At 30.7% G+C, this 14,238-nt stretch overlaps 3 protein-coding genes and 1 non-coding gene across 6 annotated transcripts; 2 read left to right on the top strand and 2 right to left on the bottom strand.

The window, feature by feature from the left end:
* Positions 1-1,252: 1,252 nt before the first annotated feature.
* On the bottom strand, positions 1,253-2,396 carry AT2G22807 (Defensin-like (DEFL) family protein). 2 transcript variants are annotated; one of them, NM_001335826.1, is made up of 2 exons: positions 2,254-2,396; positions 1,253-1,667 (listed from the first exon to the last, which is right to left on the bottom strand). In NM_001335826.1, the coding sequence occupies exons 1-2, from the start codon at positions 2,273-2,275 to the stop codon at positions 1,462-1,464; spliced, it is 228 nt and encodes a 75-aa protein (NP_001324468.1). In that variant the 5' UTR covers positions 2,276-2,396; the 3' UTR covers positions 1,253-1,461. The 2 variants fall into 2 exon arrangements, with proteins under 2 accessions (NP_001324468.1, NP_001031399.1); NM_001036322.2 differs by having other exon boundaries at positions 2,285-2,396.
* A 1,913-nt stretch (positions 2,397-4,309) lies between these two features.
* Positions 4,310-5,181, bottom strand: AT2G22805 (Defensin-like (DEFL) family protein). The gene is made up of 2 exons (NM_001036321.2): positions 5,085-5,181; positions 4,310-4,634 (listed from the first exon to the last, which is right to left on the bottom strand). The coding sequence occupies exons 1-2, from the start codon at positions 5,152-5,154 to the stop codon at positions 4,444-4,446; spliced, it is 261 nt and encodes an 86-aa protein (NP_001031398.1). The 5' UTR covers positions 5,155-5,181; the 3' UTR covers positions 4,310-4,443.
* Positions 5,182-5,526: 345 nt separating this feature from the next.
* AT2G00750 lies at positions 5,527-6,353 on the top strand. Of its 2 annotated transcripts, NR_143676.1 has the most exons (2): positions 5,527-5,680; positions 5,878-6,353. It is a non-coding gene; the product is annotated as an uncharacterized misc_RNA (transcript). The 2 variants fall into 2 exon arrangements; NR_143677.1 differs by having other exon boundaries at positions 5,527-6,353.
* A 4,874-nt stretch (positions 6,354-11,227) lies between these two features.
* HAT9 (Homeobox-leucine zipper protein family) lies at positions 11,228-12,813 on the top strand. The gene is made up of 3 exons (NM_127845.4): positions 11,228-11,807; positions 11,912-11,991; positions 12,163-12,813. The coding sequence occupies exons 1-3, from the start codon at positions 11,397-11,399 to the stop codon at positions 12,494-12,496; spliced, it is 825 nt and encodes a 274-aa protein (NP_179865.1). The 5' UTR covers positions 11,228-11,396; the 3' UTR covers positions 12,497-12,813.
* The last annotated feature ends 1,425 nt before the right edge of the window (positions 12,814-14,238 follow it).

Here is a 14,238-nt window from a genome sequence, read left to right as displayed (position 1 = left end):
CTTTTTCCTCTCGTTTTTCACTTTTTTGTTTTGTCCGACGGCCGGCGATTCGAATCGATTTGATCTCCGGTGTATCGAACATGAAATCGGGAGAGAAGAGCCAAATCATCGACGACTTGGTTCACCAATTCCATTCTTCGAACCATACTCATATAAGAGTTTCTTGGCTTCTCTCTAAAACTCTTCTAATTTTCTGATATTGTTGATTATACATCCTTACCCGGATGTGAAGCCAATGGCATATGCAAACAATGATTAAAAATGTTTTCTCTTCCTTTAAGCTTATCCAGCAACAGTTATTCTCATGTAGATTCAGTTTTTCCCTTTTTCAAATTTTTTTGTTTTAAAAACCCACTTAAAGATTCCACCAATGAACCATAAAATTTTCAAAAACTCTAAAAAATCTCTAAAATACAAAACTATCCAAATTTATCAATAAAAAAATATATAAAAACTTTACTTAGAAATTAATCACTGGATTTGCTCTTAGTCCAAGTATTTTTTGGATTTGGTTTCTCTTCCTTGTCCAAGTCGGTCCCAAACTTTTGTACTCCAACTCTCGAAGAAGTCACACAACTCAGCTTCATGTACTATTTCCTGTATTAAAAAAAACTTCTTGGTATTAAAAAAAAAAAATAGAATAATGTCGGAACTAGTACAAGAACTGCTTCAGACGTCTGATACATCCTCCGAAATATTTGGATGCGATTTTTTTATTTAATACAACATATTTTCTGCATTTTGTTAATCATTTTGTTAGCACTTTCACGAAGTACTACTTTTGTTTTGCTTTACTAGCATCTGCATCAAGCAATACTTCATTACTTTTGTTAGTTCTGCCCAATGACTTTGTATGAACTGTTACACCATCAATGAGACATCTATGACGATTCCATCTATGTTTCTCTGTCTCATTTATCACATCACTTCTTGTATCAGCAGCAATCTCATGACATATTTAGATAGCTTCTAAAACTCAATCAACACAACATCTTCACCAACATAGTTCCGTCCATGTCAGGAAGGCCAAAAATATCGTCAGTTTAAAGATATTTTATCCTAGAAAGCGAGAAACACGTTACTACATGTAAGTCTAAAATTGATGGATTTCAAAATTTCTAGGTTTTCACGCTTTTGTTTTTGTTCATTCTGTTGTTGTTCTTTTTTTTGTTATTGTTGTTGATTCACAATTGAGAGATGATGTCGTTGGAATTGCGTATCCACAACAGATTGGTTTGTACTATGTTTTTATTTTTATTTTAATAAATCCAGGGGAATTCCACCCTTTGTACATTACCAAAATAAAAAAACAGCTAAGTCTTTTTGAATGTTTATTATTAATGGATGATAATAGTTAAACCCTTTAACAAAAAAAAAAAAAGGATGATAATAGTTAAAGATATTGTTGCATGTTATTACAAAGTCGTTTTCGCTTTTTAGTTATTGATGATAAATAAATAACTATATTATCTTTTTACAACGATGACATCTGCATATTGCCACTTCGTCCTCCATGTCACATGTGCCGCCTCTATAAGCACCAGTATTAATGCAATTATCTTCACATAGAGTAGAACTACAATAAAAAAACTTAGGAGGCCTCGCCCATAAGGTTCGACCTTCTATACACGACACCTTCTGAGTCATTCTCATTCCATTTGATATTCCTATAATATTATTAATCAATATGTAAGAATTATTCAAATACTTTTAATTAAAAATGCATATATATATATATGAGTATGTCAACATATATGAACGACATATATGAGTCAGTTTATTGTATTAGGTCAATTAGATACTTAGCTTGTGTATAATATAAGGCACTTTGCCATCGAATGATATCAACAAGAAAACCTTTACAACTACTAAGGCTTCTTGACAATATATTTCTCTTAATTATAAGATATTTTCAAAAAATAAACTGATCGTATATATATATAATATCTTTCAAAAATCACTTTGGTTTTATGATTAAAAGTGAATTATATATATAGAAATATTTAAAAAAATATTAAATTAAAATTTTGAAAAACGGAGCAATTTTATTTTTTTTGTCAACAATTTTTGTTTTTTTTTAACAAAAAATTTCAAAGCTTTTATGCAAATTCTAAACGCACAGAAAGTTTTTTTTTTCTTGTGTTTTGAATTTACAATTAGTTATTGAGTTACGTAAAAGATATTCACAATTATGATTTTATTTGAAATAATATGCACTAGTTAGAAATTAAAACACAACCAACAAAATCTCACTTTGGCAAGGTTCGAACATCATATTGTATACCTGCTAACACCAAGAAAATCACCAAGCAAGTGATGAAACCAAAATCATTCGTAGCTGCAGCTTTAGCCATTTTCATCTGTAACTTGTTTGTCTTTTCCAGTTATATACATGCATGTAAGCATCATATAGTTGTTGTATATAAAGAATTTCTTTTTCCTAAAAAAATAGGATATCCATGAAAAATGCCTATAAATTAGTTAGAAACTAAAAAAAAAAATTGTTTTTGATGGATCACATATTTTTCCTATTATTTCCTATTTTTAGTTAATTTTGATTAGTATATTTCAAAATATGAAAATATTAGATAATATTAACATATATATATTTTAAAAAATATTATTACTGATGGTGGCCAGATAGAAAAACAACCAAAACAACCAAACAATTCACATAATATGCTTTTATACCCAAACTTATAACTTATAAGGTTGGTTAAGTTGGCAACAAATAAATTCATCAAGTTGGCTTAAAGCGTTTGAAAATTCACTGAAAAAATAAAGGCATGGGCAATCAAAGACAAATATAAAAGTTTTGTTAAACAATCAAGAAAGATCGAAAACCCCGGATAAATTAAGTGCAATTACAATTGCAATTTCATTTAACGATAACATTGAAATAGAATTTCAATTTTTGTTAATGGCAATGTTGAGAGTTTGGATTAAGAGAAATTATTAAGTAGTTTATGTAGGTGATCTCTAAGAGATTTAGATATTGGGTATCTTAAACCTTCCTTTTGGTTTGACAGCTAGTCTTCTCTTGGTCCGTTGATTAAGTGTATATATGGGCGACTTTGGTTCTAGGCTTCTAAGAATTCCAATCCACTCAAGTGTCGCTGATGCTTATCGAGAATGGATGGTGACTCCCTTTGTCAAGATTTGTTCCGGCTTTAGCCATTCTTGATCATCTTAGTACCTTACCTACCCCGTCTTTTGATTTGGCTAAGAACTCTTACTTGTGGTGCATTGATGATGTTGTTTGTCATGGTTTTTCTGCAGCCAAGACTTGGGAAGCGCTTAGACCGAGAAGCACTCAAAAATTGTGGACTGCTTCGGTTTGGTTCTAAGGCGCAGTTCCTAAGCACGCGTTTAACATGTGGATAAGTCACCTAAATCGCTTGCCTACGCGTTTAACGTATGGTTTTCCACAGGTTGTGCTCTCGACAGAAGTTGGTTTGGTCTTGGGCAGAATTGCTTTCTTGGACCTCACGATCCTCTTCCTCCGCTCCTTCTCTGCTTAGAAAAGTTGTAGCTCAATTGTGTGAATCAGAGAGAACCTCCTCTACAATCAGAAGCTTTGCTTTTTGCGAATGGACCTGCAACACTCAACAATACTTTGGGCCTCAGTCAAAGTGTCAAGCCCATTAACCTCAAATCTTCTCTACCTTGCAACGGTAACAAGATTCCTCAATTTTCAGCGCATCAACGTACGGGATTCACAGCTCATCAACTGTCCCTTCATAACAAATTTCATCCTCTTTGTTCCTCTGTTGTGATGTGTAGCTAATGACGTGTGACCTATTGTCTCACTATTTTGGGGTTCATATATAAACCCTTCTCTGTCATTGTAAACCTTAAGCTGAAATATTCAATAAAGAGATTTCTCTTCATCATCGTTTTATCAATACTTTCAAACTGGTAAGTGTATAACATGTGGCGTCAGCAAAATAATGTCCTCCATAATTCCCTAAGGCTTGCTCCCGTATCCATTTCAAAATGGTGGATCGTGACCTGTGAAACTTCATCTCTTCGAGAAGGCTTAGAAGGCATTGGCGTGCGCTAATGGTGCTCTGGATTCTTTAACCTTTCTCATATCATTCCGTTTACTAATGTATTGTAACTTTTTTTTTGTCCTTTTTTTTTTGTCAAGATTGCTCAATTGTAGATTTTTTCTCTTTGTAAAGTCTTTAATTTCACTTTATGTATGATTTTTATATTTTAGCGGGAAAAAGGTGATTACTAGACAGTGTTATTTTAGAATTCAATTTGTAATTTTATCCTAGAAACACGTTACTACTAAGTTTTTTTTGACTTTTTGACTTTTAATTATTATTGGATGATTATAATGATAGATATTGTTGCACATTATTACAAAGTCGTTTTGACATTTTAATTATTGATGGATGATAATAGGAAATAATAGTATTCTTCGTAGGAGTCGGATCATCTGCAACGAGAACATTTGCATATTGCCCTATCGTTGACAATGTCACATGTGCCGGCTCTATAACCGTGTGGAACGCAATGATCTCCACACAGTATGGAACTACAAGGAAGAGTCCTATTCCATAAGATTCGACCTTCTATGCATGGCACCGTCCGAGGCATTCCATTCGACATTCCATTCGATTGTCCTATAACATTATTAATCAATATGTAAGAATTATTCAAATACTCTTGATTAAAAAATGCATATATTGTCTTAATTATAACTTGATAGAAAGATATTACATATATATATATATATATATATATATATATTTATATAATTCATTAAATATTTTGGTTTGATTGTTGATTTTTATGTTTACAACAGAATATTATATATAAAATTAAAAAATGTATATATCCAATTAAATTTTTGAAAAAGAGAGCATTTTTGTTTATTAAAATAAAGTTTTTTTTTATGCAATTCCAAATGCCAGAAAAGTTTTTTTCTTGTGTTTGGCAGTTACAATTAGTTATTGAGTTACGTATAATATGTTAAAGGTTGTGAGTTTATTTGAAAATAATATGCACTGGTTAGAATTTCTTGTGCACAAATTAGAAATTCAAACACGGAGAGTTGTTTTCAGAATGTATACCTGTTAACACTAAGAAAACTACCAGGCAAGTGATGAAACCAATCTCATTTGCAGATTTAGCCATTTTCATTTATTGTAACTTTTTTTTTAGCAATATATAGTATGCATCATATAATTGCTGTATAAAGAATTGCTTTGTCTAAAAATATAAACGTCATCCATGAAAAATGCCTATAAATTAGTTAGAAACTAAAAGTAAAATAGAAACTTTTGATGAACCACATATTTTTCCTATTATTTCCTAATTGTTTATTTAATTTTGATTAGTATATTTCAAATCTGCAGCTATATGTAGATAATAGATAAATTAACATTAGAAAACATATTTTACTGATGATGACGGTTATTGATTGTTAGGTATATATTAGTTTGAGAATTACACATGGTCACACCCCGATCCTTACGGTTCGTAGGCTTCTACGCCTTCTTTTGACTCATAAGCACCATTATTTTCTAATGTTCAATGCGCCACTCTAGGAGACTCGAAAAACGTTTTTAGTAGCTCTACAATTCACCGTCTGAATGGGTGAAAGAGAGAGCAAGAGACATAGTTCAAAGCACCAACCAACCTTGGTTTCTCTAGCTTGGCGATATTGGTAAGGAAGGTTCTTTAGACCAGCTATCCTCTTAGTCTTCATACATACCTCTATTTTCCCTTCGTCTTCCTTAACATCACTTGAGGTTTGTAAGTAGGGACATGGGATCACTTCGTAGAACACATTCTTCCTAACGATCTAATAACTATCTTTGTAGCTCCAAAATGTTTCAATTTATACTCCTACCTATTATCTAGATATACCAAGAAAGATGTACGATCTAATGAGGCTACTATGAAATATTTACTCATGGGTGGGGCAAGCTCTTCTATTCTGGTTCATGGTTTCTCCTCTTCTCATGCATATCAATATAGGCTCCCACATAATTCATAAAATACCTTCCCAAGATGAGAAGTTTTTCATAACTCGCAGCCATCTCCACTACATGAAAGCATAAGTTTTTGCTCGGCTGATTGAGGGCTAGATTTCACTTGTGGTCTCTTGTTTAAGACTGACCCATCACAACAACAAGACTAAAATATATATATGTATTTTTTTATATTTTTGTGCAAACAAGATTTCATTCATTCATCCGAGCAAACTGGTTACAAGTACAAAGTAGAAGAAATCCAAGATCTATAAATTTAAAACATGAAAATAAGGGGCATTCCACAAAGCAGAGAAAGGATAGATAGGATAATTCAACTTGTGATCCATATATGCTTGGAGACCAAAGCTAATAAGCAAACTTCTGCAACTGTAACATCATGATCTCTAAATTACTTTTTTTACGGAGCAATGGGTTGATTCACATGAAATTGTACCATTAAACACAGCTCCTTTTCCTTGAAATCTCCAGAGAAATTCCCTTAAAGTTTTCGAGGATAGATTACAAGAATTTTGTGACTACCGAAATATTCATAGAATAGTTGCAAACTCGACCTTTGATACTAATTTGAAACTATTTTAAGTAGTCGCAAATTTGTTGTCGCAAAACGGTCACGCGGACGATAGTGTGAAACTAACATATTTTATTTTATTTTGATCAGATGAAACTAACATATTAAAGTCTGAAAATGAGTGGCTTAATTGTCATCAAAGTCGTCATTATCATGATTTATTACATCTATGGTAGAATCATAACCAGAGAGACTCCATTATAGCAAATCATTGGTGGGACCTAAATGTTTGGATCTGTCTAAATCTGACACGTGTCGAATATAACTGACAAAGATACTGTTTTGGAACTGCTTCCCTTCTCTCGTGTCGTGTGGATAAGATGTTTGTGAGGGATGACATGATTTCATGGATGTGCGTATTGTTGATGACATGATTTCATGGATGTATCATGTGCTTATCGTTGATGACATGTGAACCACCACTTTCTCTGTTTCTTTATTTTGTTTTTCAAATAATAATATATTAATGTGATCCAAACCGAAAATTTTTAGATTGATTACATAATTAAAATCAAAGAAATTTAGTTTAGATTAGTACAAGCTAAACAAAACGACCTAAGAGTTTTCTTTTTACTCTTGTCACCAAAACTAAATTACGTCGGATCGGAAACCTCTAATCATTGAAATTAAATATAATCTTTGATCCAGCGTAAGAGTTAGTGTTAATGAACATTCCATTTTTCCTTCTATAATTAATCTGTTATTTGTTATGATTTTAATTGTTTAGTCTTCGTTATTGTTGTAGCGGATGAGGTTTGATGGCTGTTCGAAAAAAAAGAAAGATGTGGTTTTTAATTTAATTGTTACCAATCATCTGAACTATCTGAAAAAAATGCGACTTGTGGTTGTGGGTCAACTTCATTATGTTATGGGTTTGTTTATCTAAAAAAACATCCTTATTACTTTATTGTTACCTAGCTTTTCTCCAAAGTCAATGTTTTTCTAATAATATTGTTCATGTATTCATGCCGACGAAAAAATGTTGTGTTGGGTATCATTACCAGTCCAAACTCTAAAGATAATAGAAAAAAGATTTAAAAGATAGTCTATTTCATTCTTGTTTTCGCTCAAATTTAGTAAGTAATTTATCGTGTTATTGGTGTTTTCTGACAACAATTTTTTCATTTATTTGTTTTTGCTACTAAAATTTGACACTAATAATATTTTATCTATAATTCTAGGTTTCTTTTTGTGTGGTATATTTTATCACTTATTTCATCAATATATATATATATATACTCTTGTTAATTAATTCCCTTTGAGAATATGAAACTTTAATTGTTGAAAATAAATATGTAAAATTAAGTATGACCAATATTACATATATGTCATCTAATTAATTAAATTTCTTGAGAATTTCTATGAGTGTGACACATCAACATTGTAATTAATTATACCGTATAATTTATATGTAGAGATAATATTTTTTATCAAGAGTGTTTCTCAATTAGTATATAAAGGATATGTTTTCCAAAAACTTTCTTCTAGTATAAATAGGTGATTCATATTTCATATTATTATGTAAATATTGCAGATCATGATTTGATTTGATCTATATATTGTCATGGTCTATGTACTTCTAATTAAAAAATTGTATGTCTTAGATAATTCGTTGGAAAATCGGTAAATCTCCTGGTGAATATTATAGATGATCAAAAGACATAGATATATCTAGCTAGTACATATCTTGAATATACTATATTTATTCATCAGCTTATATCGTTTAAATTTGATGGTGGAGTAAAATATGAGCTACCGTTTATATATTATAAAAAACAATATTAAAAATAAAATAAAAACAAACTAAATTTGGCGTCTGGTTTATTTGGAACATCGCCTAAATCATTTGCAAATAATATTGGTCCGAGCCAATTTTTGTCGTCTTATTCATGAAATTAAAATATCAAATGATTGGTTCAAGAATTTTTTTTTTAAGTTTAACACCTAAGTTCAACATTAGGATTTTGATTAATTAATTAAATGTAATTGAAAAAGATTAATTTATGATAAACAATGTATGTGTCGTCGTGGAAACAAGTTTGCCACACCTTCTCCTCCCGAGACTGGTCTGGCGGCCAGGGACCAACCCTTCATAATGAGAAACCAGATTTATTAGCACTTGATAGTTTCTTACTAATTTAATATTACTATGCAATCATACATGCATGTTTGAAAGTTTTCTTTTTCGTATTTATCTTCATTCATATGATACTAATTAATAAACTATTTTTCCATAGTTAAAAAAAAAAAGAAACTATTTTTCAATAAGTCACTCGTTATTTTTTTCTTTATCGGACATATTTATTTACACGCGTACGTAAACTGGTCCATCAAAATAACAGAAATAATTAGTGACATAACTAATTAATTTAAATTTTCCATATGCACCACCATATAAGATATAAATAAATGTTTTAGTTTTAAGAACAAAATAGACCGCAAAATTCAGAAAGTTGTTTACATGTTTGAAGAACTATTTTGAGTTTTGGACTTTGGTTTGAATTCTTCTGGCTTACAAGAAAATAAAATATTGTTGACAAATACAAATATATATTTCTATATTATATACATAATGTGAGCTAAATTCATGAATATTTGCACAATGTCAAAGTCAGATTATACTAATATTCTATTAGAAAAATAGTCTAATCAAGTAGCAATGAGCACCAATTCCACGGTGCGACACCATATTAAAGTTTATAGTTAAAATTGATGAACTATTCTACTTTTTATCAATTTAATTAATATTCCTCAAAAAAAAATCAATTTATAATTAATATAAGATTATCCACGAACTTTCATCATTCTTAATTTCCTAGCATATTGATAACTCGTCGTACCTAGAAAAAGTCAAATGTTATACAATGATATGAACTGAAAAATCACATTAAGTTATAATTGGTATTTTTCATTGATTGAAGCATTAATATCGTGTGTGTGCTACTAGCAGAATTAGGGGGTAAAACAGAATTTCGTTAAGAAAATGCATTAATTAAAAAATAAGAAAGATATATATATATATACATATATATATATAAGAGTAGATTATAAATGAAAAAATAATTAAGGATTAAAAATAATGATAATAATAATATGTATAAGATGGGTAACCTAACTTTACTTGGACGGTCGACAAAAAAAAAAAAAAACTTTACTTGGACGAGTATAGCCGACAAATTCATTATTGGGAAGTGCCAAAACAAATAACAAAGCTGAGACCAAACCTAATGAAACGTTACACATAAACTTTCTTAATCCATTACTCCAAAGATTTTAGGTTATTGTTGACGAATCGTATTCACCCATATCATTTTTTTAGTTTCTACCCACTTTTATTGTACTTCTCCTTTGTGTGTTCTCTTGATAATTCTAATGTTACGTCAGGTAACCAAACAAAAAGTGATTTAAAAGGTGAGCACCCATTTTTTACAACTGTTTCGACCACATATTGCAATTTGAATAAAAATCGGGTAAAATAAACCTAACTACGGACTTAAGACTTTTGATTATATCTAGCGATATAGCTTGACCGAGTCTTAATTTGTGATGTAATGACTGCTCAAAATATAATAGTTTGAATTCCGGCTTTTAACACCATGCATGGTATAAATCAGTAACATTTGTTATCATGGTATAGTGACATTTATATATATAGTTGTTCTTATTTTAGTATTTTACCCTAATATATAAATATATTCGTACACTTTAGTTTCAAAATGATTTTACTTCCTTTTTTCTCTTATATGTTTTATTGGTACATCAGTTTATCTTGAAAGAGAAAGCGCGATATGATATATTATAAAACTCTAGGAAATACTTTGTAATCTATATAGATAACTGTGAGTTAAAGCTCGAGACTAATTATGGATGTAACGAGTTATTGGTACGGATGAATCACCTTGTTTAAAAAATTTCGAAAATAAAGTATATGCCTAAGCCTAACTCTTTCCAAAAAGTACTAAATTAATTGGTGAATGACATCAAGAGAACCAAACCTAAACAAGATGGTGGGGATCACTATCCATATGTATACGAAGAAAAAAAATAACTAAAATATATAATACATAATTAAATAAATGAATAAAACATCAAGGGCCAATGTGTTTCTATGATAAGGAAAAGGAGGCTGAAAATTAGTGGGTAAAAGTAAAACTGTCTTGTGGTCCGTTATTTAAAGGCACCTCTTAATCACTTTCTAATTACTATTCATACTAATTTCGTCTCTTTTTTTTTTTTTTGTCTACAATAACGTACGCTTCATGATAAAAATATTCATGATATAAAAATCTAAAATACCGATGCCGACTGAACCCAATGATACCAGAAAAAGAATGGAGAAAGCTTTAAATATAATATTTAATTTATATTCATGATACGATAATTCCATCTTCTACCAAATATAAAATCATTGAACTTTTTCGGGAACTTTTCTCTTATTAGTGGGAAGAATAGTAGCAAGTGCCAAGTGAGATGCTCATTTGGTCAACCTTTGCAAGTAAGAAAAATAAAAGTAGAGAGAATTGTGCCATCATAATTTCCCACATTATTTTTTTTTTCTTTCAGGAAAAGAATTACCAAGAAAATAAAATCATTTCTTTAAAATAATATAAATCATTCCTTTGATTAATAACTATTAGCCATCCACCCACCCATCAATTTCTTAAAAATATAAAATAAAAAAAATACTTTTCTTCTCCTTCTTAAGAAGCCCCATTGGCTTCATCTCCTCCCATTATCTTCTAAACTCATTTCCTTTTCCTCTCGAAATCTCAAAGATAGATAAATTTTAAAGGCATATTTTTTTCATTTCGACTCAGATGGGTTTTGATGATACATGCAACACAGGTCTTGTTCTTGGATTAGGTCCCTCACCAATTCCAAATAATTACAATAGTACCATCAGACAATCCTCCGTTTACAAGCTCGAGCCGTCGTTGACTCTATGCCTCTCGGGCGATCCCTCGGTTACCGTGGTGACCGGAGCTGACCAGCTATGCCGTCAGACGTCATCTCACAGCGGAGTCTCTTCTTTCTCAAGCGGGAGGGTGGTGAAAAGAGAGAGAGACGGTGGCGAAGAGTCGCCGGAGGAGGAAGAGATGACGGAGAGAGTTATAAGTGATTACCATGAAGATGAAGAAGGTATTAGTGCTAGAAAAAAACTTAGGCTTACGAAACAACAATCTGCTCTTCTTGAGGAAAGCTTCAAGGATCATAGCACCCTTAATCCCGTAACTACATATCCTTAATCCTAATTCTTTTTTATTATACGTTACTAATCACTTTTGATAATTCTTATCCAATCAGATTCTTTGTTGTTATATTTTATTTACAGAAACAAAAGCAAGTTCTGGCTAGACAGCTGAATCTAAGGCCTAGACAAGTTGAAGTATGGTTTCAAAATAGAAGAGCCAGGTAAAAAAAATTATATTATAAATTATCAGAATATTTGATTTTTTCATGTGTCAAAATTTCTTTAATAGTCAGAAAATTTTGTAGGTGAAAATATTTTCTATTTTTTAGGTGATATGATTTTTCTTTCGGTTATATATATTTAATTATTTATTTTATTTAATGAATGAGCAGGACAAAGCTGAAGCAAACAGAAGTAGATTGTGAGTTTTTGAAGAAGTGTTGTGAAACATTAGCAGATGAGAACATAAGACTTCAGAAAGAGATTCAAGAACTCAAAACCCTAAAATTGACTCAGCCCTTTTACATGCACATGCCTGCATCGACTCTAACGAAGTGTCCTTCTTGTGAGAGAATCGGCGGCGGCGGCGGGGGTAATGGAGGAGGAGGTGGCGGCAGCGGGGCTACCGCGGTGATTGTAGATGGAAGTACGGCCAAAGGAGCTTTCTCTATCTCCTCAAAGCCTCACTTCTTCAACCCTTTTACTAACCCATCTGCAGCTTGTTGAATAGTAGTAATTCGTTTAATTTTATTACTTAAAATATTAATTTTCTTTTTTTTTTGGGTGGCATTTTAACTAGTAGGAAGAACACAAAAACTATGTTAGAAAGGGTAAGATGCGTATAGATGGTCTCTTCTACAATTCCCACTTTGTTTTTCAGTGGGATTGCTGGTTTGAGAAAAAGAATAGTTTGTAATTATTATTTTATTTGTAGAAAAAGGTAAAATAGTCTTCACTTTAATTTATACATCTTATTTTCTCACCTTCAATTTTAGTCAAGTAAATCATGTTTGTAATAAATGAAAAACTATTTAACAATATAATTATACATGGGAATTTTTCATGCATACTAATGATCAGCCGATGATTACTTTCATCATTTTGTGTTTAGATCTTAAGGGGCTGTATTGTTCATAAAAAAATAAAAAGATAAAATATATAACGTATAATATCATATTTAAATGGGACTCAATGGATGTGGTGGTGATAAGCTACAAGAATACTAAATTACAAATCTCAATCTAAAAGTTAAAACTTTATACGCTAAAATACGACATCTATGTAATATAATGGTAGGTCATGTTTTACATCACATTAAACATCTAATGCAGTTTTCGTTTGATCTTTCCTATTATATTATATGACATTTCAAGCTTGTATAAGGTTCATTGGATTATTGCTACAAAAAGAAAGAATCTTATATTATATCATGTGAAAACATCTGATAATTAAGACTATATCATAACAAACAAAGTTCTTTTATATTAGATTCATCATTCATCTAAACAAGGCAGTGGTATCAACTTGATTTGTATTTGAACTCTTGAATCCAAAAACGGAAAGAAAAATTGATGGAAACTATGTTTTCCCACCAATAAATAAAAAGTTATATGGGAATACTAAGCAGATGGGAAAGCCACAACTTTTAAAAGGGTTTATAATTTTAGTAGCACCAAACTTTTCTCTTTTGAGTAAATCCAAAATTGAGTTGTGTAATCAGAAGCATTAATTTGATGTGATAGTAATTCTTTTACTCAAAATATTATACTTATGGATTATCCAAAGGGAAAATTCAAACAAAAAAATGGAAATTGGGTGTGAAGGATTTTAAGCGAGAGAGAAAAAGGGTGTGGGGTTTGGAGGTTAGCTCACGTGTATTGATGCATCACTTTTAATGAAATTTTTATAATTAGCAAGAGTTTTGTTTTTAAAAAATATATAAATACAAAGATCACACGAACAACAAGATGAATAGTACTAACCTTTCTAATACTTTATTGTGTGTACTCAATATATACCTTTTATAAAAAGATTTAATGGTCACAATAATAGAATAAATATTCTAACAAAAAGGAGTAAATATGAGCAATATTTTAGTCATTGTAGTTAGGGTCCGTCGGCTAAAATATATAAAATCCAGAAACTGTGAACAGAGAATAATTAATTAGGGTTTGAGTTATTCATCTGAATATAGATTTTCGAGAAGTTTTGTTTGTTGAGTAACCTACTCGTCTTACAAGTCGCCGAGTTTTATAACAATAAAAAAGCATGATGCTAAATTGCTAATAAACTAATTAACAATATAAAGCTAGTAACAAAGAATCAGAGCTTATAATGATTTGTACTATCATCCTTGGTATGTTATTAGTCGATTACCATTTCAAAATAATGCATATATAAATTGAAAACGACAAAAAGGAGTTGATTAACAAATAAAGATATTATATGAAACAATTATGGATTTGCTA

The sequence above is a fragment of the Arabidopsis thaliana genome, chromosome 2 (assembly GCF_000001735.4).
Source record: "Arabidopsis thaliana chromosome 2, partial sequence".
In the NCBI taxonomy this organism is placed as follows: Eukaryota; Viridiplantae; Streptophyta; class Magnoliopsida; order Brassicales; family Brassicaceae; genus Arabidopsis; species Arabidopsis thaliana.
Note: the sequence above shows the minus strand (reverse complement) of the source record. Positions and strands in the feature narration are given on the sequence as shown.